The sequence below is a fragment of the Mauremys mutica genome, chromosome 6, assembly GCF_020497125.1.
Source record: "Mauremys mutica isolate MM-2020 ecotype Southern chromosome 6, ASM2049712v1, whole genome shotgun sequence".
Taxonomy (NCBI): domain Eukaryota; kingdom Metazoa; phylum Chordata; order Testudines; family Geoemydidae; genus Mauremys; species Mauremys mutica.
In genome coordinates, this window is record NC_059077.1 from 4,150,555 (window position 1) to 4,174,986 (window position 24,432).

The following is a 24,432-nucleotide window of genomic DNA, read 5'->3' on the forward strand; positions in this document are numbered from 1 at the left end:
AGATTCAATAGGAGTCTTCATGGGAGGATGGGCCCACTTCCACAGAGCTCTTTGCAGGATCGGGGCATTGGGTTGTCTGATCTGCAAGGGGCTGTGCCCACCCATGTATTTGTACAGCACCGAGCGCATTTTAGGAGCTACTCTAATAGAAATAACATATAGCACATGGTTCACGCAATGAAAAACAACTCGTCTAGTTTGCACTGGGGCAGCTAGTCTAATGGAAGATCCTCGAAAGGGCTGAACTTTCATTTTCCACAGCAATTCTCTTTAACATTGTTATGCTAATATTAGGTACAGTCCTGCTTCCACTGGTGTCAACGGCAAAGTTGCCTTTGTTTTCAATGGGAGAAGATGCAAAGCATTTAGCCAGAAGATCTGTTGTGCTAAAAATCCGCTAACTATTGGCCTAATCCAAAGCCCACTGAAGTGAAAGACTCCTGATAATGTCAATGGGTTCCAGATCTGGCCTTGTAAGAATGAATCTGAGCTCAAGTGGGAAGGTCTCAACATACTTAAACTTGGTCATCCAGGAAGACACAAATATATAAGTGATGTGAGTGAATCTAACCCAAACTCATTCCTGATAGTGCAGAGACATGTACATTAAACCTCCCCCCAGTCAGCATGGCTCGCTGCTCTCCAGGGGGAATTAAACGGAGGAATGGCCAGTGGTGGTACCCAGGGGTTCCAGTACATCCCACAGCCTCTGTAAGCATGCTCGCTCCTCGGCCAGCACTACCCATTTTGTGGCTGCACTGGTGGCCTACTGGCTGGTTATGCTTATCCAAAGGCAAGGAGCAAACAGCTCCTTTCAGTCTGACATACCCACAATTTAGGTTAAGAAAATAAATGCAGAGAACAATAGTAGAATCATAAAAGTGTAGGACTTGAAGGGACCTCGACAGGTCATCTAGTCTAGCCCCCAGCCCTCAAGACAGGACTAAACCATCCCTGACAGGTGTTTGTCTAACCTGCTTTTAAAAATCTCCAATGATGGAGATTCCGCAACCTCCCTGGGCAATTTATTCCAGTCCACCCTGACAGTTAGGAAATGATTTCTAATGTCCAACCTAAACCGCCCTTGCTGCAATTTAAGCCCATTGCTTCTTGTCCTGTCCCCAGAGATTAGACAGAACAATATTTCTCTCTCCTCCTTGTAACAATCTTTTATGTACTTGAAAACTGTTATCGTGCCCTCTCAGACTTCCCTTTTGCGCACTAAACAAACCCAATTTTTTCAATCTTCCCTCACGGGTCATGTTTTCTAGACCTTTCATCATTTTTCTTGTTCTTCTCTGGACTTTCTCCAATTTGTCCACATCTTTCCTGAAATGGGGGGCCCAGAACTGCACACAATACTCTAGCTGAGGTCTAATCAGCGCGGAGTAGAGTGGAAGAATTACTTCTCGGGTCTTGCTTACAGCACTCCTGCTAATACATCTCAGAGTTACACTGCTGACTCATATTTAGCTTGTGATCCATAATGACCCCTAGATCCACTTCCGCAGTGCTCCTTCCTAGGCAGCCATTACCCATTTTGTATGTGTGCAATTGCTAGTTCCTTCCTAAGTGGAGTATTTCGCATTTGTCCTTAGTTTGTCCAGATCATTTTGAATTTTAATCCTATCCTCCAAAGCACTTGCAACCCCACCCCCCACAAGCTAGGTATCATCTACCAACTTTATAAGTATACGCTCTATGCCATTATCTAAATCATTTATAAAGATATTGAACAGAACTGGACACAGGACCAGTCTCTGCAGGATCCCACTCGTTATGCCCTTCCAGCTTGACCGTGAACCACGGATAACTACTCTCTGGGAACAAACCAGTTATGTACCCACTTTATAGTAGCTCCATCTAGGTTGTATTTCTCTAGTTTGTTTATGAGATAGTCATGCAAAACAGTATCAAAAGCCTTACTAAAGTCAAGATACACCACATATATCGCTTCCCCCCATCCACAAGGCTTGTTACTCTGTCAAAGAAAGCTATCCTGTTGGTTTGACATGATTTGTTCTTCACAAATCCATGTTGACTGTTACTTATCACCTTATCTTCAAGATGTCTGCAAACTGATCGTGTGATTATTTGCTGCATTATCTTTCCGGGTACTGAAGTTAAACCAACTGGTTTATAATTCCCCAGTTGTCTTTATTCCCCTTTTATAGCTGGGCACTACATTTGCCCTCTCCCATTCCTGTGGAATCTCTCCTGTCTTACATGAGTTTTCTAAGATAATCGCTAATAGCTCAGATATCTCCTCAGTCAGCTCCTTGAGTATTCTAGGATGTATTTCATCAGGCCCAGCCGACTTGAAGACCTCTAACATTTATCTGAGGGTATGGCTACACTTACAGTTTGCAGCGCTGGTCATCCAGCTGTGCAGGGCCAGCACTGGTGTGTGGCCACACTCACAGCTACCAGCGCTGGTGTATGGCCACATTTGCAGCATTTGCAGCGCTGTTGGGAGTGATGCATTATGGGCAGCTATCCCAGCGTTCAAGTGGCTGCAACGTGCTTTTCAAAAGAGGGGGGTGGAGTGGGGTCTAGTGTGACAGGGAGCGGGGGGAGAGAGAGAGGGGATTTTTGGAGCCAACACTGTGTTTAGCTTCCTGCCTTGAAAAATCAGAACATGTTTCCGACCCCTTAGTCTTAACTCTTAATTGCAAACAGCCTGCAGCCAACACGACTCCCCGCTGTTTCATTCGCTCCCTGCCTGCCTCTCATTTGATTGTTTACAGCCAGGTACAGATGATCACAGCAAACAGGAGCTCTGTTTGTTTTTTAGATAAGCAGCAGCGGCAACGGAGCTCCGCGCGGAGCTCGTTCATAACAAAACAAAGAGAGTAATTTATAAAAGCATTCTGGGATACATCCTTATACCCTGGAGGCCAATCACAGCGCTGGTGTGTGGCCACACTTGATGACCAGCGCTGCAGCACCAGCGCTGGAATCCTTATTCCCCATGCTGAGTGAGGTGTACGGCCAGCGCTGCAGCCAGGGAGTTGCAGCGCTGGAAGTGCCCTGCAGGTGTGGCCACTTACTAACTGCAGCGCTGGTGGAGGCTTTCCAGCGCTGCAACTCGCCAGTGTAGCCATACCCTGAGTAATTTTAACTTGTTCTTTCCCTTTTTTGGCCTCAGATCCTACCTCATTTTCACTGGTGTTCGCAATGTTAGACGCCCAATCACTACCAATCTTTTTGGTGAAAACTGAAACAAAAAAGGCATTTAGCACTTCTGCCATTTCCACATTTTCTGTTATTGTCTTTCCCCTCTCATTGAGTAATGGGCCTACCCTGTCCTTGGTCTTCCTCTTGCTTCTAATGTATTTGTAGACTGTTTTCTTGTTACCCAACAAAAACAAACAAAAGGAAGTATTTTTTCACACAATGCACAGTCAACCTGTGGAACTCCTTGCCAGAGGATGTCGTGAAGGCCAAGACTATAACAGGGTTCAAAAACAAACTAGATAAATTCATGGAGGATAGGTCCATCAATGGCTATTAGCCGGGATGGGCAGGGATGGTGTCCCCAGCCTCTGTTTGCCAGAAGTTGGAAATGGGCGACAGGGGATGGATCACTTGATGATTTCCTGTTCTGTTCATTCCCTCTGGGGCACCTGCCATTGGCCACTGTCAGAAGACAGGATACTGGGCTAGATGGACCTTTGGTTTGACCCAGTTTGGCTGTTATGTTATGTACCCTTTATCTCTCTAGCTAATTTAATCTCATTTTTTGCCTTTGCCTTTCTTATTTTATCTCTACATGTTTGTGCTTTTATATTCATTGTTTGTAATTGGACTTAGTTTCCTTTTTTGGTAGGATTCTTTTCTGATTTTCAGATAATCAAAGATGATCATCTAGTTAAGCCAGAGTGGTCTCCCCGGGAGAGCATGCGGCATGCACATCCCCTGGAACAGTCTGCACTGAATGCAAAATGGCCTCCTGGCCCTGCAGACAGTACAATCCTTAGCAAATTACGGTGCAGTACATAGAAAATAAATGGATAAGATGAACAGCACTGATTTCATTGAAGCTGGGCTGAATTTTGCTCAGTGTCTCCCTGCTGTCTCCATCCTGTAAATCCAACTATACTACACAGCTAAAAAATCTCCCAAAACATACAAGCCCTGCCTGGAGAACAGACAGCAATGAGCCTATTTTTAGAGAAAAACAGAGATTTTGGACTGACTTGGGGATATTAAGAGTTATCTGTAAAAAGAAATGGTTAGGCTGCCAATCATATCTATCAGGAGCACATGTCCCAGCTGTGTGGGAATCATAGGACTGGAAGGGACCTCGAGAGGTCATCTAGTCCAGTCCCTTGCACTCAGGGCAGGACTAAGTATTATCTAGACCAGCCCTGGCAGGTGTTTGTCCAACCTGCTCTTAAAAATCCCCAATGATGGAGATTCCACAACCTCCCTGGGCAATTTATTCCAGTGCTTAACCACCCTGACAGGAAGTTTTTCCTAATGTCCAACCTAAACCTCCCTTGCTGCAATTTAAGCCCATTGCTTCTTGTCCTGTCCTCAGAGGTTAAGGAGAACAATTTTTCTCCTTCCTCCTTGTAACAACCTTTTATGTAGTTGAAAAGTGGTATCATGGCCCCTTCCCAGTCTTCTCTTCTCCAGACTAAACAAATCCAAATTTTTCAGACTTTCCTCAGAGGTCATGTTTTCTAGACCTTTCATCATTTTTGTTGCTCTTCTAAATAGAAACATCAGAGCAAACCCCCTTTTGCCACCTTGCATGTGCACACAAAGACCAGCGAGAGGGAGAGGGACACCAGCATATAAACAGGAGAGCCAAAGCCAGTTGTTTCTGACAGAACAGAACAGGAAGACAAGAAACAACATCAAAATGCACGCGCTGATTTCTAGGCGAACAGATGGAAGGCCAGTGAGGCAGACATGCCAATGCAGAAACTACAGGACGCTTTCAGAATGCAGCTACTACACGAGATGCTGGCCTCATTTGTAATGTCCTTTTCAAAATAAGTTTCAAGTAGTTTTTTCAATGGGGTTTTGAGGTAGTCATGTGCAGGGAGTGTCTGAATTAGGAGAATAAACGGAATTCAACAGAAGGACCAGAAACCAGGCACAGAGCTAGGCACTGGACTGGCAAGAAGATGGACTAGAGGCTACAGCAGATGTTTGAGGGTCCGGATTCCTCGGTTCATTTTATGGTGCTTAGCACTTTTAAAAGACCTGTTGTGATAGCAGAGATCTACCTCGGTTGTAAGCTCCATGTGTGTAAAGGTTTATAAAATGGCACAATAATCTGTAACCATGAATGTTAATAGCAAAAAGTACAAATGGGAGACAGAAGGACTGAATGGACAAAAACCTACTGATATAACTCAAGGGGCACGTTAAGATCATGTCTTGTAAACAAAGAATGTGTTTTGTCTTCTAGGAAATGGTATCAGACTACAACAGCAGCAAAACCCAACAACCTGGGCTCCAGACTCTTTTCAGCTAAGCTTTTCCCTAAACAGGACAGCTATTACCACCTTTCATACAATCAACGAGCCTGGCAGACAGGCAGTTGTCCTCATTCCCTTTTCCTTTACCTACAGAGTTTTTATAAGAGCTGTTGTTAAAATAAAAGCCTCACTTAATATTTTACATTTCAAATGCTTCAGCTGTTTTCCCTTCTTTTTCTGTATTTCTAAGAAAAGATTAAAAAGATCTTTAATGGTGTGTTTCCCATGGGACACAACATAACACAAGGACTAGGGGTGCCCCAGTGAAATTAATTAGGCAGCAGGTTTCCAACAAACAAAGGACGTATTTCTTCACACAACGCACAGTCAACCCGCTGAACCTGTTGCCTGGGGATGCTGTGAAGGTCAAAACTATAACTTGGTTCAACAGAGAACTAGATAAGTTCCTGGAGGACAGGCCCATCAATGGCTATTAGCCAGGAGGGGCAGGGATGCAACCCCATGCCCTGACTGCCAGAAGCTGAGAGTGGATGACAGGGAATGAATCACTTGATAATTGTCCTCTGCTGTTCATTCTCTCTGAAGAGTCTGGCACTGACCACTGTCGGCAGACAGGACACTGGGCTAAATGGACCACTGGAAATGGAACAATGTTTTTATGACTGAGCAGGTTGAGATCTCTGCATTCCAACTGTTGAACCCTGTCTAACTGTTTCATGCTGTACAGAGCCACGTTAACACCTTTGACTCTCTAGGCCTGTTTATTCCATCAAAATTAACCCAACAGATCATTCATCTATAAATCTACAAACACTTTGCTACTGTTAATTAATGATACTTCTTATGGCTCCTGTGTGAGAGGAAATTTTTTTGCCCATTTTTGAGCCCCCTCCCGCACCCTGCACACCCCCCCCGGAGCCCGCACCCTGACCCCCTGCTCCAGCCCTGAGCCCCCTCCTGCACCCAAACTCCCTCCTGGAGCTGGCACCCTGCACACACCCCCAGCACCCCGACCCCCTGCTCCAGCCCTGAGCCCCCTCCTGCACCCAAACTCCCTGCTGGAGCTGGCACCCTGCACCCCCCCCAGCACCTCGACCCCCTGCTCCAGCCCTGAGCCCCCTCCTGCACCCAAACTCCCTCCTGGAGCTGGCACCCTGCACCCCGCCCCCCGCCCCCGTTCCCAAGCCCTGATCCCCATCCTGCACCCAAACTGCCTCCCGGAGCTGGCACCCTGCACCCCGCCCCCCGCCCCCTGACCTCCTGCTCCAGCCCTGAGCCCCCTCCTGCACCCAAACTGCCTCCCGGAGCTGGCATCCTGCACCCCGCCCCCTGACCTCCTGCCCAAGCCCTGAGCCCCTTCCTGCACCCTGAACTCCTTAACTGTGGCCCCACCCTGGAGCCCACACCCCCATCCCAGAGCCCATATCCCCTCCCAGACCCCAACCTCCTGCCTCAGTCCAGAGCCCCTCCCCCACTCCGAACCCCTCGGCTCCACCCCGCAGCCTAGACCCCCCTCCTGCACACCAAACCCCACATCCCCAGCCCCACCCCAGAGCCCGCACCCCAATCCCCTGCCCCAGCTCAGAGCCTCCTCCCCCACTCTGAACCTCTCATTTCTGGACTACCCCAGAGCCTGCACCCCCCAACCAGAGCTCTCACCTCCTCCTGCACCCCAAACCCTGCCCCAGCCCAGTGAAAATGAGCGAGGGAATGAGGGGGGGGGAGGGCGAGCAACAGAGGGAGGGGGAATGGAGTGAGTGGGGGGTGGGGCCTCAGAGAAGGGGCAGGACAAGGGTGTTCGGTTTTGTGCAATTAGAAAGTTGGTAACCCTAATCTGCAGTAGCCACTGAGTGTCATTAGTTATTAGGGATTTTATCCTTTTAAATTAAGAACTGGCTTTAGACAGAGGACGTGAATAAATCAGCTATTGTACTTGCCTGTAAATCACGCCTGATAAACCTCTTTCCTCTTCATATTTGGAGAAACATTTCATTCAGTGTTAAGTGTCCCTTCAAATATAACAGGGCCAGTAAAGTGGCAGACAGATAGCTTAATAACATCACAGCTTATAAAAAGGAGCCCATTGCTTATGTCCTGTCTCAGACTGCCTGAAAAATGGTGCTTGTCATTCCTCAGTCAGCGGTAACTAGCCATGAAATGCCGCACAGTCAGATTCTGCAAATGACATACAATCAGATTTTGCGAAAGCTGATTTGGAACAAGAGAAGCAAAAAAGAAGGAGGATTTCAAAAGGCCATTTTAGATATTAATACCTACACACAAGGATGCTGCTAGTTGCTAGCACAATCAGGCATTTGATTTCATTCCAAATTGTGCCATAGTGTTGCTGTGCGCTGCTAAATGTCTGCCATATTTAACCCCAGAGTTGGCTGCATTGCAGTGGTATGCAAAGTAATTAAATGATTAATTTGTGCATGTGCGGACACATGGTGTTTGCTGCGTGGCCTCTACTTGAGGTATTTCCACTAACCCACACTGCTGACGGTCTGGTGGAATTTTACAACAATCTCAGAGTCACCGTCAGCAATAGAAACAACGATTTACAAATGAAGAACTAACAAATCAGCAAAGGAGGAGCCGGAGGTAAAAAACTTGCTGTGAACGAGGGCCCAGAGTCTCAAAGATATTTAGATGCCTAACTCCTGGAGAAGGCAGTGGGAGTTAGGTGTCTAAATACCTTTGAGGATCTGGGCCCAGATGAATTGCAGCTCACAGATGTTATGTTCTGGGGTTGTGGTTTGTCTCTCTCTGTGGTAGCATCACATATATTAGACACACAGACACCTGGTAATGTTTGCTACCAGCAGGACTGCTATTCTGCTATTTTTCTTGATGTTATGTTAGTATAGGAAGAGATTCTGATCTAATTTACACCAGTGTCCAGTGAAGTCCAGTAAAGTCAATCAAATTTATGCTCGTGAGATCAGGATGTGCCACAGACTGTCATTAGTACAATCCGTCAGTAAAATATGTAAAGCCCTTTGGGACCCATATGGAAGAAAGGTGCTTTATAAATGTAAAACCATCATCATTAAACAAGATTGCTTTCTTGAGTCTGTTTTGCAAAACCTGAGACCATGGGGAAAAACCTCCATTAAAAGAGAGACAATAGGGTTCTAGTATTGTAGGGGGTTGACAGAGAAGGACTCCGCTGTATAAGACAGCCCAGGACTTGACTGGATGGATTACACACCTGAAGCCCAGGGATTTATTCTAATATGAGTTGGCAGTGTTTGCCTGCTGGACCCTGCACTATTAGCTGGTATTGATCCAGCTGAGAAAGGGTTACTTGGGTTTTACTGACTCATGGAGGCAAGTACTTTGTTGCCTCATCTGGATATAAGTGAGGTGGAATGGCTCTCCAGAGAGAGAGGACATAGGGTTTGGGCTGTGCAATCCTCTGGGAGGATCCCTGGAAGCAGCCATGCCCAGGCAGGATTTTATTTTGTCTCAGTTTGAGTTTTTGTGAATAAAACCAAAACCTCAGAAAGAGGGTTGGTTTTGATGTGCTACGTGTGTATGTGGCCTGTGTTTGGAGCACAGCGAGGAAATCACCTGCTCACATGAGATTATTTCCTTGTAAAATGGAGCCTCCTTCTAACTGTCATAAAGGGATTTGAACTCTCTTCCTCCTACAGTAACAGAGAGTAGGGACTCGACTCCCCAACCGTCATTAGTTAATACTTAGCACGTATAGAGCATTTCCCATCTGTAGATCTCAAAGAGTTCTGCAAGAGAGGCTCAGTAACATTATCCCCATTTTGCAGATGGGAAAGTTGAGGTGCAGAGAGAGGAAGTGACCTGCATAAGGACAGTGATGTAGTGGGAAAAAAATCAGTGGGTAAACGAACCTAACCTAAACGCCATACTGCATAACCGAGAAATCTCCGTTTATCAGAGATTTACCATACTGCATATGGCCACACAGCAAGGCAGCGTCAGATATAGGACTAGACCCTATGTCTCCTGTGTCCTATGCACTGTGACACGGTGCTTTACATTTACAGGAATTAACCGCTTGCTTACCTTAGGCATCTTGCGCAGGTTGGGGGAGAGTTTCAGGCAGGTGACATGGCCTCGGTCATCTCCGATAATGATAATGGGGTAGATGGGGTTAAACTGGACATGGGTGATTTTGTTTTTCTTCTTGGCCACAACAGGCTGGCTGCAGATAGCTTCATATTTATTAATGCTCAGATCAAACACATGGGCCTGGGGAACAAAGGCAGCAAACACAAAAGGGATTAATCAAGCGAGAACATCCATTCTGCAAAAAACAACACGTACAGAATCACAGAAAGACAAAGGATCTATTAGGTCCCATCTAAATCCGTCTGCTGGGGCCGAGGGTAGGATTGCTGCCTACAGTCCAGCAATAACTTGTGTGTAGGAGCTCGGATCACTTTCTTTGGCAGACAGACCACAGATGGGGTCCTTCCCTGGAGTCCATGGCAAAGCTCCAATTGATTTGAACGCAAGTAGGCCTGGACCTTTCACTACCAGCCTCATGGGCCTTTAATCCCCAGCTCAAATATTTGAAGTAACAAGGCAATCAGATTCTAACACAAGATCAGTACGCAGAGTGATGCACAAGCCCCGGAATGTTTTCCAATATGCTGATTATCTTTTCCTGCAGTGCTTTCCAATATTTAGGGCCTTAATAACACAATAAAACGAGATGAAACACTAATTAATAGGAAAATTATGTGAACAAGCACAGTATACTAATGAATATTTCATTGGAACTATAACTGAAATACACAATATAAAACTGTTCAAGCCCAAACCCCTAGCAGGAACTCTGTTGCTTTAGACATCACCAAACCTGCACCATTCTTAGGTATTATTTGGATCGTGGTAGGGCCTAGCTGCCCCAGTCATGGACCAGGGCCCATTGTGCTTGGTGCTGAACCAACACCGAACAAAAAAATCAGTGGGTACTTAGCACTCACCAGCAGCCAGCTGCCCCCTCCCCTCCCAGCGCCTCCCGCCTGCCTGTGGCCCCGCTGATCAACTCCTCCCCCTCCCTCCCAGCGCCTCCCACCCACCATGATCAGCTGTTCCGTGGCATGCAGAAGGCATGCAGAAGCGGGAACGGGGTGCGCTCGGGGGAGAGGTCAGAACTGGGAGAGAAGAGATGGGGCAGGGGTGGGGGCAGGGCCTGGTGCAGAGCAGGGGCAGGAGGAGGTGGGGCAGGTGTGGGGGGTTGGGGACTGGTAGGGGGACGGAGCCTGGGGCAGGGCAGGGGGGTTGAGCACTCCCGGGGCCCGGAGGAAGCCAGCACATGTGATTAAATCTCACGCAGTTCGGTCACCCAATTGTTATGCTGATTGCTTGGGGTAGCAGCTGGAGGCTCACCCACAAAGATAGTGCCATTGTGCTAATCGCGGGACATGCACTTAGTGCTAGAACTCATGTTGCCCCTAACCCAACTCTCGTCCACACACACAAATCTGCAGCTCAAGCATGGTGCTGCTTTAAACTGGAGCTAGCTGGCCTGTCAGGAAATATAAGTCGACGCTCAAGTGCTGCTGATGCTCAAGCTACAGCGTGCTGTGTGGATGCAGTTAGGGTCCATTTGACTGTGGATAGTCCCCCAAAGCCTTCTCCAAACTCCCCCTGGAGCCCTTGTTGTGACTACCAACCTACTCCAGACAGTATAAATAGCCCGTTCCAGCAGCCGCACCCTGCCTTAGCACATGGGTCTCTGTATCTGAAACCCTCGTATAATGCTCCTATTGCACTTGTTCCGCTCAGATGGCATACAAGAGAGCGTCCTCCCAGCGTGCCGCTCGCTGGCCTCAGGCTGACACCAAAGTTCTTGTGGAGCTCTGGTGTGAGGCCAGCAAGACCTATGATTTGGGGTCCTGGATCTGAAATCCAAAGTTTTATAATGTTATTTCCATGAAGCTAGCTGAGGACAGGGATCCACTGCACTGCACTGCACCTCAGTGATGGGAGATGAGATCCCTGAACAGCCTGTGCTACTATGCGAAGGACAAGAACTCCCCATCAGGTAACTCCCCTAGAAAGTTTCCCTTTCATGAAGAGCTGAACCAGGTGCCCAGCAGTGCTCCAAGCATGGAGCTGGGTGATGTGTGTGGGGGACTAAGCACTGAGGACCTGGAAGAGGGGCTGAAGCCAGGACTGGCCCTGGCTATAGTGATCTCAGCTGAAGGAGGAACAGAAGCTCACCTTGTCCAGGACTCCCAGGGCCCCTTTGGAGAGGAGCTGGAGAAACAGACCCGGGGGGATGTGGCAGAGGAACCAGTGTTGCCTGAGCTGATCAAGTAGCATCCTGCCATTATTGTTATAATTAGTGAGGATCTGACAACACAAGGGGCCATTGTTTCCTTTTAGGACCAACTTCTATTACTGTACTGCAGGCTTTTTATGTGGTGCCTCCTGTAGCCTCACTTTAAGGTGGCAGAACCACTAATTTCCTCCCTCCGACACCCTTTCCCAGCCATGTTGGAACAGATTATGGGTATCTTTGTGTCACACTGTGAACTCCATTTTGTGATTGTCACCTTCACTTTATAGTGCAACTTCCATCCTGAGTTAAGTCATCCAGGTGGTGTTGAAAGTTAGACTTTGTCTACACTAGCACTTTTGTTGGTAAAGCTTTTGTCGGTCAAGGGTATGAAAAAAACCATACCCCTGACCAACATGTGTTTCACTGACAAAAGCGCCGGTGTAGACAGACAACATAGCTACCGCCACTGGTTGGCGGTGATTTAATTATGCTGGCAGGAGAGCTCTCTCCCATTGGCATAGAGCAGCTACACAGGAGAACTATGCCACTGTAAGGTCTGTAGTGTAGACAAGGCCTTAATCTCATCTTGACAAGGGCAGTCTACAGGGGACACTCTGAGCTGGTGCTTGAGGGTGGAACGTCTCAAAGGGGCTAAGAATGAGAGAACTTTCCAGGGCCATCAGTGCCGAATAACTCTTCCCTACTGGAACAATGGGTTTTCTACCAGTAGGGCCTTTGTCTTTGAAAGGACTTTACACAGAAACCTGTCTGGGAGAAGGGGCTAGAACTCCCCGGTCTAAGAACTTGGGGGGAGAACTGCAGTTTCTCTGCCTGACCATCTGTCCCAAAAAGAAGGCTTTCTTTTAGGAGGCTGCTTCACTGAGCAAGGGGTCATTCCAACACAACTTGTAAGCAGAAATTTCTGAGGAGAGCGAAAGCAGGAGAGACTCTGCTGGCCTACAGATGCTGACCAAACCTCGGGACTCCCGAGATGATCACACCAGGGGGGTTGCAGTCAGGACTCTTTAATGTTTTCCATAGGTCTGAAACTCTTGTGATTTAAGAGAAAAGTGTCTGCTTCTGGATTGATATAGCCTGTCTTAAATGCAGATCCTGGCATTGAAGGCTGGGACTAGCTCCTCTGACAGTTCCAGGAAGTTGGCCTTTCTCAGGCAAAAGTTCTGGACCCACTGCTTGTCTTTCCTTGTCTATATGACAATGCAGTCCCATCACTCAGTGCTAATGGCTCCAGAACTGCCAGCCAGGATAGGAGATTCCTCAGCTATGCAAATCCGCATGAGCTGTCTCCACTCCTCCATCCCGATGCAGCCTCTGTGATCTCCTTAGCAAAGCAAATTGCTGCCCAAAAGGCCCTCCACCGCATCTCGGACCCTATATCTCTCTCCTGTTCCCAAAATGAGAACTCCACTACTATGGATGTTTGGTACAGGTCCTTATTGTGAGTGAGCTTCATGCCTTTATGCCAGAACACAGACATAAAACTGTGGTGCAGGGTAAGGAGTTGACAGGCTAACGCCACTTCTGCCCTCATGCCCAGAAAGGACAGACAACTTCCCTGGCAATAACCTGTGATGATTTCACAGAGCAGCTCCCACTAGTGCAGCGCTCAGTACCAAGGGATGTGCCTGCAGAAAGCCTAGAGCCCCTGTGCATGCAGTAACTCAAGTCTGGTTCGAGTTAGCCTGTGCCGTGTGGAGACTCTCACTTGAGCTAGTCTTGGCTCCAGTGGAGACACTCATGTGTAGTAACTCAACTCCACAGTGAAGACATACCCATTGAGAGTCGAAATAGACCGGAGAGACAAAGGGTGGGAGGAAGAACGTACTATTTGCCCACTTTATAGATCCATAGATTCCAAGGCAAGGAGGGACCATTGTGATCATCTAGTCCAGGGGTGGCCAAACTGCAGCTTGCGAGCCACAAGCAGCTCTTTTACAGTTAAAGTGCGGCTTGCAGAGTCCCCCCCAGTTCCCCTCCATTCTCCACCTACCAGACTGGTGGGGGGTGGGAAGCTCTGGGCTTCTGCCCTGCAGTGGGGTGGTGGGGCTAGGGGCTTCTGCCCAGTGGGGAGGGAGGTCTCAAGGCTTCAGCCCTGCAGGGAGTGCCTCTGGAGTTTGGGGCTTCAGCAGTAGTGGGGCAGGTGCTTCCCATGTGGGGCAGAAGCCCGAGCCCCAGCTGGCACACCAGGCTCTCGAACTTCTGAAGATTATTCTATGCAGCTCGGAGGGTCATTACGTTTGGCCACCCCGATCTAGTCTGACCTCCTGTAGAACACAGGTCATAGAACTGCCCTACAATAATTCCTAGAGCAGATCCTTTACAAGAAACATCCCATCTTGATTTTAAAATGGTCAGTGATGGAGAATCCACCACGACCCTTGGTAAATTGTTCCAGTGGTTAATTCCCCTCACTGTTAAATGTACATCTTATTTCCAGGCTGAATTTATCTAGCTGCAACTTTTAGCCATTGGATTGTGTTAGGCCTTTGTCTGCTAGACTGAAGAGCCCATTATTAAATATTTGTTCCTCATGTAAGCATCACAGACTGTCATCAAATCACTCCTTAACCTTCTCTTTGTGAAGCTAAACAGATTGAGCTCCTGGAGTCTATCACTATAAGACTTGTTTTCAAATCCTTTGACCATTCCTGTGGCTGTTCTTTGAACCTTCTTGTTTATCAACATGCACCAGAACTGGACCCAGGACTACAGCAGCTGTCACACCACTGCCAACTACAGAGGCAAAATAACCTCTCTGCTCCTACTCGAGATTCCCCTGTTGATGCACCCCAGGATCACATTAGCCCTTCAGGCCAGGGCGTGGGATGTTAAGATAGAGAGATAAAGTGATTTGCCAATGTCACACAGAACCAATCCCAGACACCCCAATGCAAACCACAACCAGCTAACTCACGGTAAAAGGTGTTAACTTGCATCTGGAATAAAGATCATGGTTAGGTCAGGATTAGCTCTCAGTGGATGAGAATTAGCTCTCATGTGGTAGCTAACTCCATCCTCTCTTCCTTATCTAGAAGAACCCTTGGCTATTTTATTTCGGCAAGTCATTAGCTTCATTTCTCCACCACCTCTGCCATAACCGTCTGAAGGAGAAGCTGGATATCATAGAGGGCAAAACCAAACCAAACCAACCTGGGGAACGGGTGATTATTAAGAAAAGTTGGACAGAGCAGCAAGAGGGAGGGAGCTATTTGCTGAGCAAAGGACAGGAGTGGGTGATCCATGGAAAACACAAGACAGTCTGTTCTACCAGAGGGATGGATTGTACCACGAAGGCATAGGCTATGTGGGGGTTGAGCAGAGCCACACTGTTGTAGGGATAGTACCGCTGTGTGTGAATGAACCCACTGCCACTCTCCTGGCAGGGAACAGTGGGTGCTCTTCTCTGCAGCTGGCCAGCTGTTGGATTGTGTGGGGGAGGAGGCCGTAGCTCCTCTTCCTTCTCTCCCTGCTAGGAGGGAACAGTCCATAGTCAGGTGAGCGCAGGGACTACAAAGGTGTCTGACTCCTACATATGGGGAGCAAGAGATGAAGAAGGCTGCTTGGACTCTCCCCTCAGCGGTGGACCTGTACAAAGACTAAGTGAACTCTGCCAGAAAGGGAGGAAGAGAATACAGGAAAGGTCAGATCCTACAGACGTTACTCACGCAAAGACTCCCATTGGCTGCAGTAGGAATGCTGTCTGAGCAAGGACTAAAAGCCTAGGGATTGGGCCAGAAATGTATGATGTTAATAAAGTTGTGACACATGTTCACTGCATAGTTAATTGCAAGATAATGTATATTTCACAGTAACTCCGTTGGGAACAATGGCGATTACTCAAAACCTGGTGTTAACTTGACATTATCTCCCAATAATTGCAATTAACTCTCATTGTCACTGTTTGTGGAGGCTAATAAAATGTGACATTCCTGCCTTATCTGTTACGGAAATGAGTGGTCTCACCATAGGCAGGATTGTTGGCTAGAATCCATTACAGCGAGACTCAGACGGTGCTTTTTATTTTTTTGCCTTAAGCAAACTAAAAAACCGAACATTTGAAGCTAATGAACACAGAGGGAATATAGGGGGAAACTGTGATCAAACTACAGAAGCTGAGTGTGTCCTGCCAGCCATATTTTGTCTACCAGCATTTAGGAGCCAGATGATCCATATATTATTTCAGCATTGTGTCACGTTCATGGGCAGAATCTGAATCTAAGAATTAAAATGCCTAAAGTCAGACTGCAGTAGAATATAAATAATTATTCCAAATGGCCTGGAAAGCTTTGTATTAACGTGTAGTATGTGCTCATCACATACATACACAAAAGATGGGCTGCGTTTTATCTATGCCTGTGATAGGTAGCTTCCCTACATTTTATATCTGAGATGGTCTAATGTTCTGCCCAGCTGCTCATCGTCACTCATAGAATCATAGACATGTAGGGCTGGAAGGGACCTTGAGAAGTCATCACGTCCAGCAGCCCACTGTGCTGTGGCAGGACCAAGTAAACCTAGACCATCCGTGACAGGTATTTGTCCAATGTGTTATTAAAAACCTCCAATAGCAGGGATTCCACTACCTCCCTTGGAAGCCTATTCCAGGGTTTAACTCCTCTTATAGTTAGAAAGCTTTTCCTAATATCTAACCTAAATCTCCCTTGCTGCCGATTAAGCCCATTACTTCTTGTCCTATCTTCAGTGGACACGGGGAACAATTGATCACTGTCCTCTTTATAACAGCCCTGAACATATTGGAAGACTGTTATCAGATCCCCGCAATCTGTCTGCTTTTTAACCTTTTCTCATAGGTCAGGTTTTCTAACCTTTTATCATTTCTGTTGCTCTCCTCTGGACTCTCTTCAAATTGTCCACAACTTTCCTAAAGTGCAGCACCCAGAATTGGTCACAGTATCCCAGCTGGGGCCTCAATTACCTCCCATGTCTTACATACAACACACTTGTTAATACACCCAGAATATTTGCCTTTTTCGCAGCTGCATCATATTGTTGACCCATTCAGTTTCTGATCCACTATAACCCCCAGATCCTTTTCAGCAGTACTACCACCTAGACAGTTAATTCCCATTTTGTAGTTGTGCATTGTTTTTTCCTTTCTATGTAAAATACTTTGCATTTGTATTTAATGAATTTCATCTTGCCGAATTCAAACAAATTCTCCAATATGTCAAAGTTGCTCTGGATTCTAATCCTGTCCTCCAAAGCGCTTGCAACCCCTCCCAACTTGGTGTCATCTGCAAATTTTACAAGCACTCTCTCTACTCCATTATCCAAGTCATTCATGAAAATATTAACTAGTTCCAGACCCAGGACTGATCCCTGCCGAACCCAGCTAGGTACACCATCCGAGTGTCATAGCAAACCATTGATAACTACTCTCTGAGTATGATCTTTCACACAGTTGTGCACCCACTTTATAGTAATTTAATCTAGAACACATTTTTCTGGTATGCTTATGTGGGACTGTCAAAAGCCTTACAAAACCCAAGATATATCAAATGTCCTGCTTCCCCGCATCTACTAGGCCAGTAATCCTGTAAATGAAGGAAATTAGGTTGGTTTGGCATGAATTGTTCTTGACAAATACCTTCTGACTATTCTTTATAACCTTATTTTTCTCCAGGTGCTTACAAACTTTTAAATAAATTGTTCCAGTATCTTTCCAGTTATCAAAGACAGACTGGTCTATATTTTCCCAGGTCCTCTTTGTTTCCTTTTTTAAAAATAAGTACTATGTTTGCCCCTCTTCTGGGACCTCACACATCCTCCATGAATTCTCAAAGACAATTGCTAATGGTGCCAAGATTGTTTCAACTAGCTCCTTAAATACCCTAGAATGAATTTCATCAGGCCCTGCCAACTTGAATGCATGTTTCAAAGGGACCTAATCCCTAGTGATTCATCTGTGAAGAGGTGGGCCGGGGTGGTGGTCAGGAAGTCACACAAAGATTTTGAAGCAGCAGACTGTGATAATGCCAAATGCTAATGGGAACCACTGGCAAATGTAAATGTTCCCCTCCTGGCTGGGAAGTAATAGGTCTTTTCCAGCCAGTGAACAGATAGTCTAGGATGGGGTAGGGGGAGTTTCCTCATCCATAAAAGAAACTGAATTTCTGTCTCTAATTAGAGATGGTCCAAGCCAAACATTCAGATGTAGACCTGGATCCACATTTTGAACAGCTCTGCCCTCCAAACTTCTGGGATGGAGTCTGCATCTAAGAGTTTGGTTCAGCCCCTGGTAAATGTGAGATTCTATCAACAAAGTCTGGATCTGGACCCTGAGCCCCCTCTCTTACAAAGTCTGAGGGTGTTCAGATCTGGGATTTAGCCCATTATAGTGATAGGAGATAGCTTCACATTTGGGTAGAGATTTTGAACCCCAACAGAATTCAGAAGTTGCTTGGATCTAGGATTTTGTTTCAGGCTCATCTCTATTTCTCAGTATCAATGAAGGACTGAAAACCCCTCCCCACTACTCATGTTTCTGAGCTGTTTGAGATTGTAGAAGAATGTGCATAGACTCTCCTTGTGCATAGACTATCAAGGACAAATCAGACCTTGAGTGCTGTAGATAAGTCAGTGCTAAATATCCCCCCATCCCACATCGCAGCATAAATAAGAGCTGCTGCCCTATGTCTTCACTTTATTCCTGGAAAGGAACAGGCTCCCTGGCATATTTACCAGACACCCCATGAAAGATACATATTGAGGGTCTAATTGTTTGGCTTCTTGGCGTAATTTTTTATTAACTTAGCTATGACTCTTACCCCTGATGACACAAGCTGGAGGCTAAGTGACCCAAGAATCAGGAACCATGGAAAACGATTACTGTATAAGAAGTAGTCAATTCATCTAGATCCATGGAGGGCAAGAAGGAACTAACAGTAACCTTTATTTCCAATTGCAATATTTTGCATCAGCTACTTTTATAGTGCTGATAATGCATGACATTTACATAGCGCTCAGGGTTCCAGTCACAACTAAGGGTACATCTACAGTACAAAATTAATTCAAAATTATTTTATTCGAATTTCCTGAATCGAGTTCATACATTCGATGTTGTGTGTCCCCACTAAAGCGCGTGAATTCAGCGGAGTGCATCCACAGTACCGAGGCTAGCATCGAATGGCGAAGCGTTGCATTGTGGTAGCTATCCCACAGTTCCCACAGTCTCTGCCGCCCAATGGAACTGTGGGTTAAACTCCCAGTGCATGATGGGGCAAAACCATTCTCGCGGGTTTTTCTGGGTGTGTGCCATCACTTGCTCCTCCCTCCGTGAAAGCTATGGCAGATGCCTTGCTGCCAGCAGACAGTGCAGCACAGTGCACCGCCTGTCTCCTGGTATGTTGAATCCACTTCGAATGTCCTCTCCTCTTTCTATCTACTCTTTCATCTAACCATTTCCCACCATTTCTCAGCCATCGTGAACAGAGCTGCACAGCTTCCACCGCTTTCTCCAGATTGTCTGTCCTGGGCTCCCGTGGAAGCTCATAGACTCATAGACTTAAGGTCAGAAGGGACCATTATGATCATCTTGCCTGACCTCCTGCAAAATGCAGGCCACAGAATCTCACCCACACACTCCTGTAACAAACCCCTAACCTATGTCTGAATTACTGAAGTCCTCAAATCATGGTTTAAAGATCTCAAGGCAACAATTCCCCGCCATTTCTCGCCCATCGTGAACAGAGCTGCACAGCTTTCGCCACAAACTCTGCTCTCACCACTTTTGCCATGTTGTCGGTCCTGGGCTCCTGTGGAAGCTTCAGAAGGCAACAATTCCCTGCCGTTTCTCAGTCATCGTGAACAGAGCTGCACAGACAAGCTGGAGAAAGTGGCGGAAGCTGTCCTGGGCTCCCGTGGAAGATACAAAAGACAACCATTTACCGCCTTTTATCAGCCATCTTGAACCCAACAGCTCATTTTGCGCCCTTTTTCAAGAATTACCTGTGCAGGCGCCATTGCGCGGCAAACATTGAGCCCGCTCAGATCTCTGCTGCAGTTTTGACCATTGTAAATACCTCGCGCATAATCCAGCAGTATGTTCAGTACCTGCAAAACTGGGCCAGGAAGTGATGACAGTGCAATTACTATACTGATGAGGACATGGACACAGACGTTCCTAGAAGCATGGCATGTGGCAATTGGGAGATCATGGTGGCACTGGGCCAGATTCATGCCATGGAACGCCGATTCTGGGCCCAGGAAATAAGCACAGACAAGTCCAGAAACCAAATCAAAAGTTTGCATATGCCAGCTTTCTGGTGCTTGGGCGATCCTCTGAGGTTGAGTGTGTGGGTCCCCGTAGCCTCCCCACTTGTGTACTTGGGCGTCTGAGCTCCTTGATTTTTGTACGACACTGCTCTGTGTCCCTGGAGTAGCCGCTTTCCGGCATGGCCCTGGAGACTTTAGCGTAGGTATTTGCGTTCCTTTTTTTGGAACACAGTTCTGCCATAACAGACTCATCTCCCCAGCATGCGATGAGATCCAGTACCTCCCGTTCAGACCACGCTGGAGCTCGTCTGCAAATCCGGGACTGCGCGATCTCTTGTGATGGTGGACTCTGCATGGTTGCCTGTGATGGTGGATTGTGCTGATGGTCACCTGTGCTGCTGGTGACCAAACAGGAAATGAAATTCAAAAGTTCCTGGGGCTGTTCCTGATCACCTGGCTAGTGCATTGGAATTGAGAGTGTTGTCCAGAGCGGTCACAAGGGAGCATCCTGGGATAGCTCCCAGAGGCCAATAATGTCAAATTGCATTCACAAAACCTTTAACCCGGGATTGCAATCTTGATTTAAGCGCTACTCCACTTGCCAAGGAGGAGTACAGAAATCAAATTAAAGAGCCCTTTAAATTAAAAAAAAACCCGTTTGGTCTTGTGGACAGAATCTTTTTTTTTTAAATAACTCGGCTAATTCCGAAATAACAGGATAGTGTAGACCAGGCCTAAGACAGAGCCATCTGTAGGATGCTGTTTTGGAGCACAGAGCAATCTATAAACACAAATTATTATAGACGATGTTGTCCAGTGGTTTTCAACCTTTTTTTCATTTGTAGACCTCTAAAAAAAACTGAATGGATGTGTGGACCCCTTTGGAAATCTTAGGAATAGCCTGCAGACCTCCAGGGGCCCACGGACCACAGGCTGAAAACCACTAATGTAGTCATTTCAAAATGCCACCAACTGCCAGGCGGTGACCCTGGAATCCCATCAGTGCCAACTGGCAGAGGGCCCATCATACTGTAACAAACATCAGGCCTGACACACTCATTGTCCCAACACACTGTTGTCATAATATGTATCTTAAAGGTGCCATGTAAGGTATCATACGTAATGTGGTGACACGCTGGTCCTAAAAATCACTGTGTACAAAGAGTTATAAATGTGCACTGGAAATTTGTTCTTAAAATATGCATGGGAGGCAGAGCATGAACCCAGTCTGCCCTAGACAAAGGGATCTGTATTTACCTGTCTGAGCAGCTTAGTTGCAGGCAGAGGACAATAGAAGTACATTTACATATAAGGTAAACACAGCCATCAAGCTAAATAAGAGGGAGAGAAGACCTTTTAACAATCATGCCGGGGGACAGACTCTTCACCCCAGGAAGCCTTCCTGGCTCTTGAGGCAGACAATGGACTTTGAGTAATATAAGGGGAGAAAAAAGACCTTTTAATAAGGGCACAGCACCCACTGAGCCTATGAAAGCTGGATCTTCTTGGCCTGAAATGCAAGAGTTTGTGGAGACTTAATGTAAGTGAGAAATCTGTTTAAACAAAGATTGTAACTTGCTGAAATTAAGGTTTAGTCACTAGAAAGAGTGTTTGGTTTGTAACCATACCTGTCTTCTATTCGTACTTACTATCACTTACATCTCATTCTTGTTTTATTAAACCATCTCAGTGCTGTGTATTAAACTGGAGGGGGCGGGGGTGCTGTCAGTCCTCCACTACCCAAACGCTGTGACACTCGTTCTCTCTTTCTGGAGCTGTGAACTTAATAACTTCTGTGAGTGCCCAGTGAGAGGGATTGGACACAGCAGAGAGACATCGCTGGGGAACTCAGGAATTGGGGTTTGTGGTAACAGAGTCCTGACGAGTTTGCTGGCAAGACAGACAGGCTATGTGTCAGGAGCTACCACTAGCACAACAGCAGCAAAACTCTCACTTGCTGAGGCTGAGAGGGATAACACAGGAGCTCACAATTCTGGGTACCCCAAGCAGGATGTCACAAATGCACAAGCAAAATGCCTGGGACAAGCACTGAAGAATGTTGGAAATGTGAAGCAGGTCAAATGTAATCAAGGCTATGAACTTTCCAACTATAAAGACCAACTTCTGTGAGCTCCCAAACACAGGGCTATTTTCATTTGTTAATGTGGCTGTGGAAAAGAAAGAGCTATTTCAGTTCTTCTGCTATAAATGTCAATCGCGCATGCAGCTGGCAGTCATTCCACAGTGTGTGGTCTGAGTGGGCAGAAAGCATTTGTATTAAAACGAGATTATTTTTAACAGTATCAGCACAGAAGTCCCCAAGCATTCCCAGGGCAACCACAAAGAATACTGTCACAGATACTTCTGTGGCTTCTTAAAGCTACACAGCGCTTTACAAAACACATGAGATCAGATCCTCAGCTGGTACAAATCAGTACAGCTCCACACGTTAATGGAGTTAAAAATTTTTACACCAGCTGAGCACTTGGCCCCATGGTTTAGGCAGGTCCCTTTACCCAAGGAATTTAAGAGTCTGAACCTACAACTATGCAATGAGTTCCATTTATTGTATCAATAGTTCTGTTTGCATATTGATGAGGGTTACAGGAGCAGGCTACAAATTTATTTCATGAATGTAGAGAAACTCTGCCTTAGCACTTAGCTATTCTCTCTAATACAAAGACAGCTGTTCTTAATCATACCAGCCAGCAGTTGGTTGCTCAAATGCTGGATGTAGTGCATCATTCTCTCATAGGCCTGAAACCAGAAACTCTAGGCCTCCTTCTGCTCTCACGCTGGTGTAAATCAGGAGTAACTCTGCTGATTTCAGTGGAGTCACATAGATGTGTGTGATCAGACTCTGGCTTTCTATCTCCATAAACCCACAATGGCTGAAATAGTTTGTTCTGTTGTTAGAATCTTTGGTTCAGTCCAAAAGTGTATCCCGGGACAGCCAAGGCATACCCCAAAGCAGTCAATAGCCATGCTCCTCTTCAAAGCAGACCAGCAGGCTGCAGCAACTACCTCAACCAACACTTTGCTGGATGTATGCTCAACAGCCTGCTCCTCTCTGGTGAGGGGTAGGGTGACTGCAATTGACTATTTTATGCAAATTAGGTACATCTCTACCCCAATATAACGCAACCCGATATAACACGAATTCGGATATAGCGCGGTAAAGCAGCACTCCGAGGGCGGGGCTGCGTGCTCCAGCGGATCAAAGCAAGTTCGATATAACACGGTTTCACCTATAACATGGTAAGATTTTTTGGCTCCCGAGGACAGCGTTATATCGGGGTAGAGGTGTATGATGTTTGAACTCATGACAAGTTGCCAACATGGCCCTTAACCAGGCAAAGTTTGGCTGCTACAGTGTAACCCATTACAAAAATATGAGCTACTTTCTCTTTGCCAGCAATGATAAAACTCTGCGTCCAGTGGCTTCTATAAATTGCTCAAGTACCCACTGTGGTATCCTTAACCAGTATGAACGCACCGAGTCTAAATGTGGCAGTCTGGACGACTGACAGAGGAATTTCATTGTCATTTAATATTAAAAATGATGCCCACTTACTGCATAGTGAGGGCTGCCAAAGCTACAATCCATCAATGAGGTGATAAAAGCTACCCAGACAGCTGTTGCTGTATCGTTTTGCAGCCGAGAACTGATGTTCGGTGTAACATTTCAGTCTGTGTGGCAGCATTGCTCTTCATTAATACACCTGCCATCACAGAATGAGTTACACCTTCCTGTGTTCCCGCTAGTCAAACTCCAGGCCTGCTTCTATCTATGTAGGCATTAATTCCTCACTCATTACCATGGAGCGTGATCTCCAGCAACAGTTCAATATAATTATACTTATTACTCACACAGCACCTAACAGTTACTTTAACCCTCATAACTCTCCTGGAAAACAGACAACTCACACTGTTCCAATCTTACTAATAGGAAAATTGCCATACAGGGAGTTTAAGTGACTTGCCCAAGGTTACAAAGTAAATCAGAGGCACAGCCATAATTAGCACTCAGGACGTCCTTAGATCCCTGTGCTATACTCACTCACGCTGTCACTTGGGCATTGGAACCATATAATACCCAATTAATGAATTAAAGCCTGAAGTTCAAAAAGCCAGCATTGACTAATGGGGGTCTAATAAAAATATCGCAATATTCTCATGAGACTGTATTTGCAGTCTAAGGACCATATTAATCCTTGAAGAAACACCAATGACTTCTATGGAGTTACATCAGATGAATTTGGCTCAAGATAACAAGCAGGTACCATTCTTCTCCTGATCACACCAGTGCAAATCTGGAAGAACCTTAATAATGGAGTTACTCTGGATTTACACAGGTGTGACAGAGCAAAATTCAACCCTTCGTGTTAACAATAACGGCAGGGGAAATAGCTATTCTCCAAGCCCAGTTACTGAATGCGCTGC

At 46.3% G+C, this 24,432-nt stretch overlaps 1 protein-coding gene across 1 annotated transcript in view; it reads right to left on the reverse strand.

The window, feature by feature from the left end:
• DNAI1 (dynein axonemal intermediate chain 1) overlaps positions 1–24,432 on the reverse strand; it is a 296,761-nt gene that overhangs the window by 58,227 nt on the left and 214,102 nt on the right. Inside the window, exon 19 of the mRNA XM_045022468.1 lies at positions 9,504–9,689. Within this exon, the coding sequence (XP_044878403.1) occupies positions 9,504–9,689 (186 nt within the window). The remainder of the gene's footprint in view (positions 1–9,503; positions 9,690–24,432) is intronic.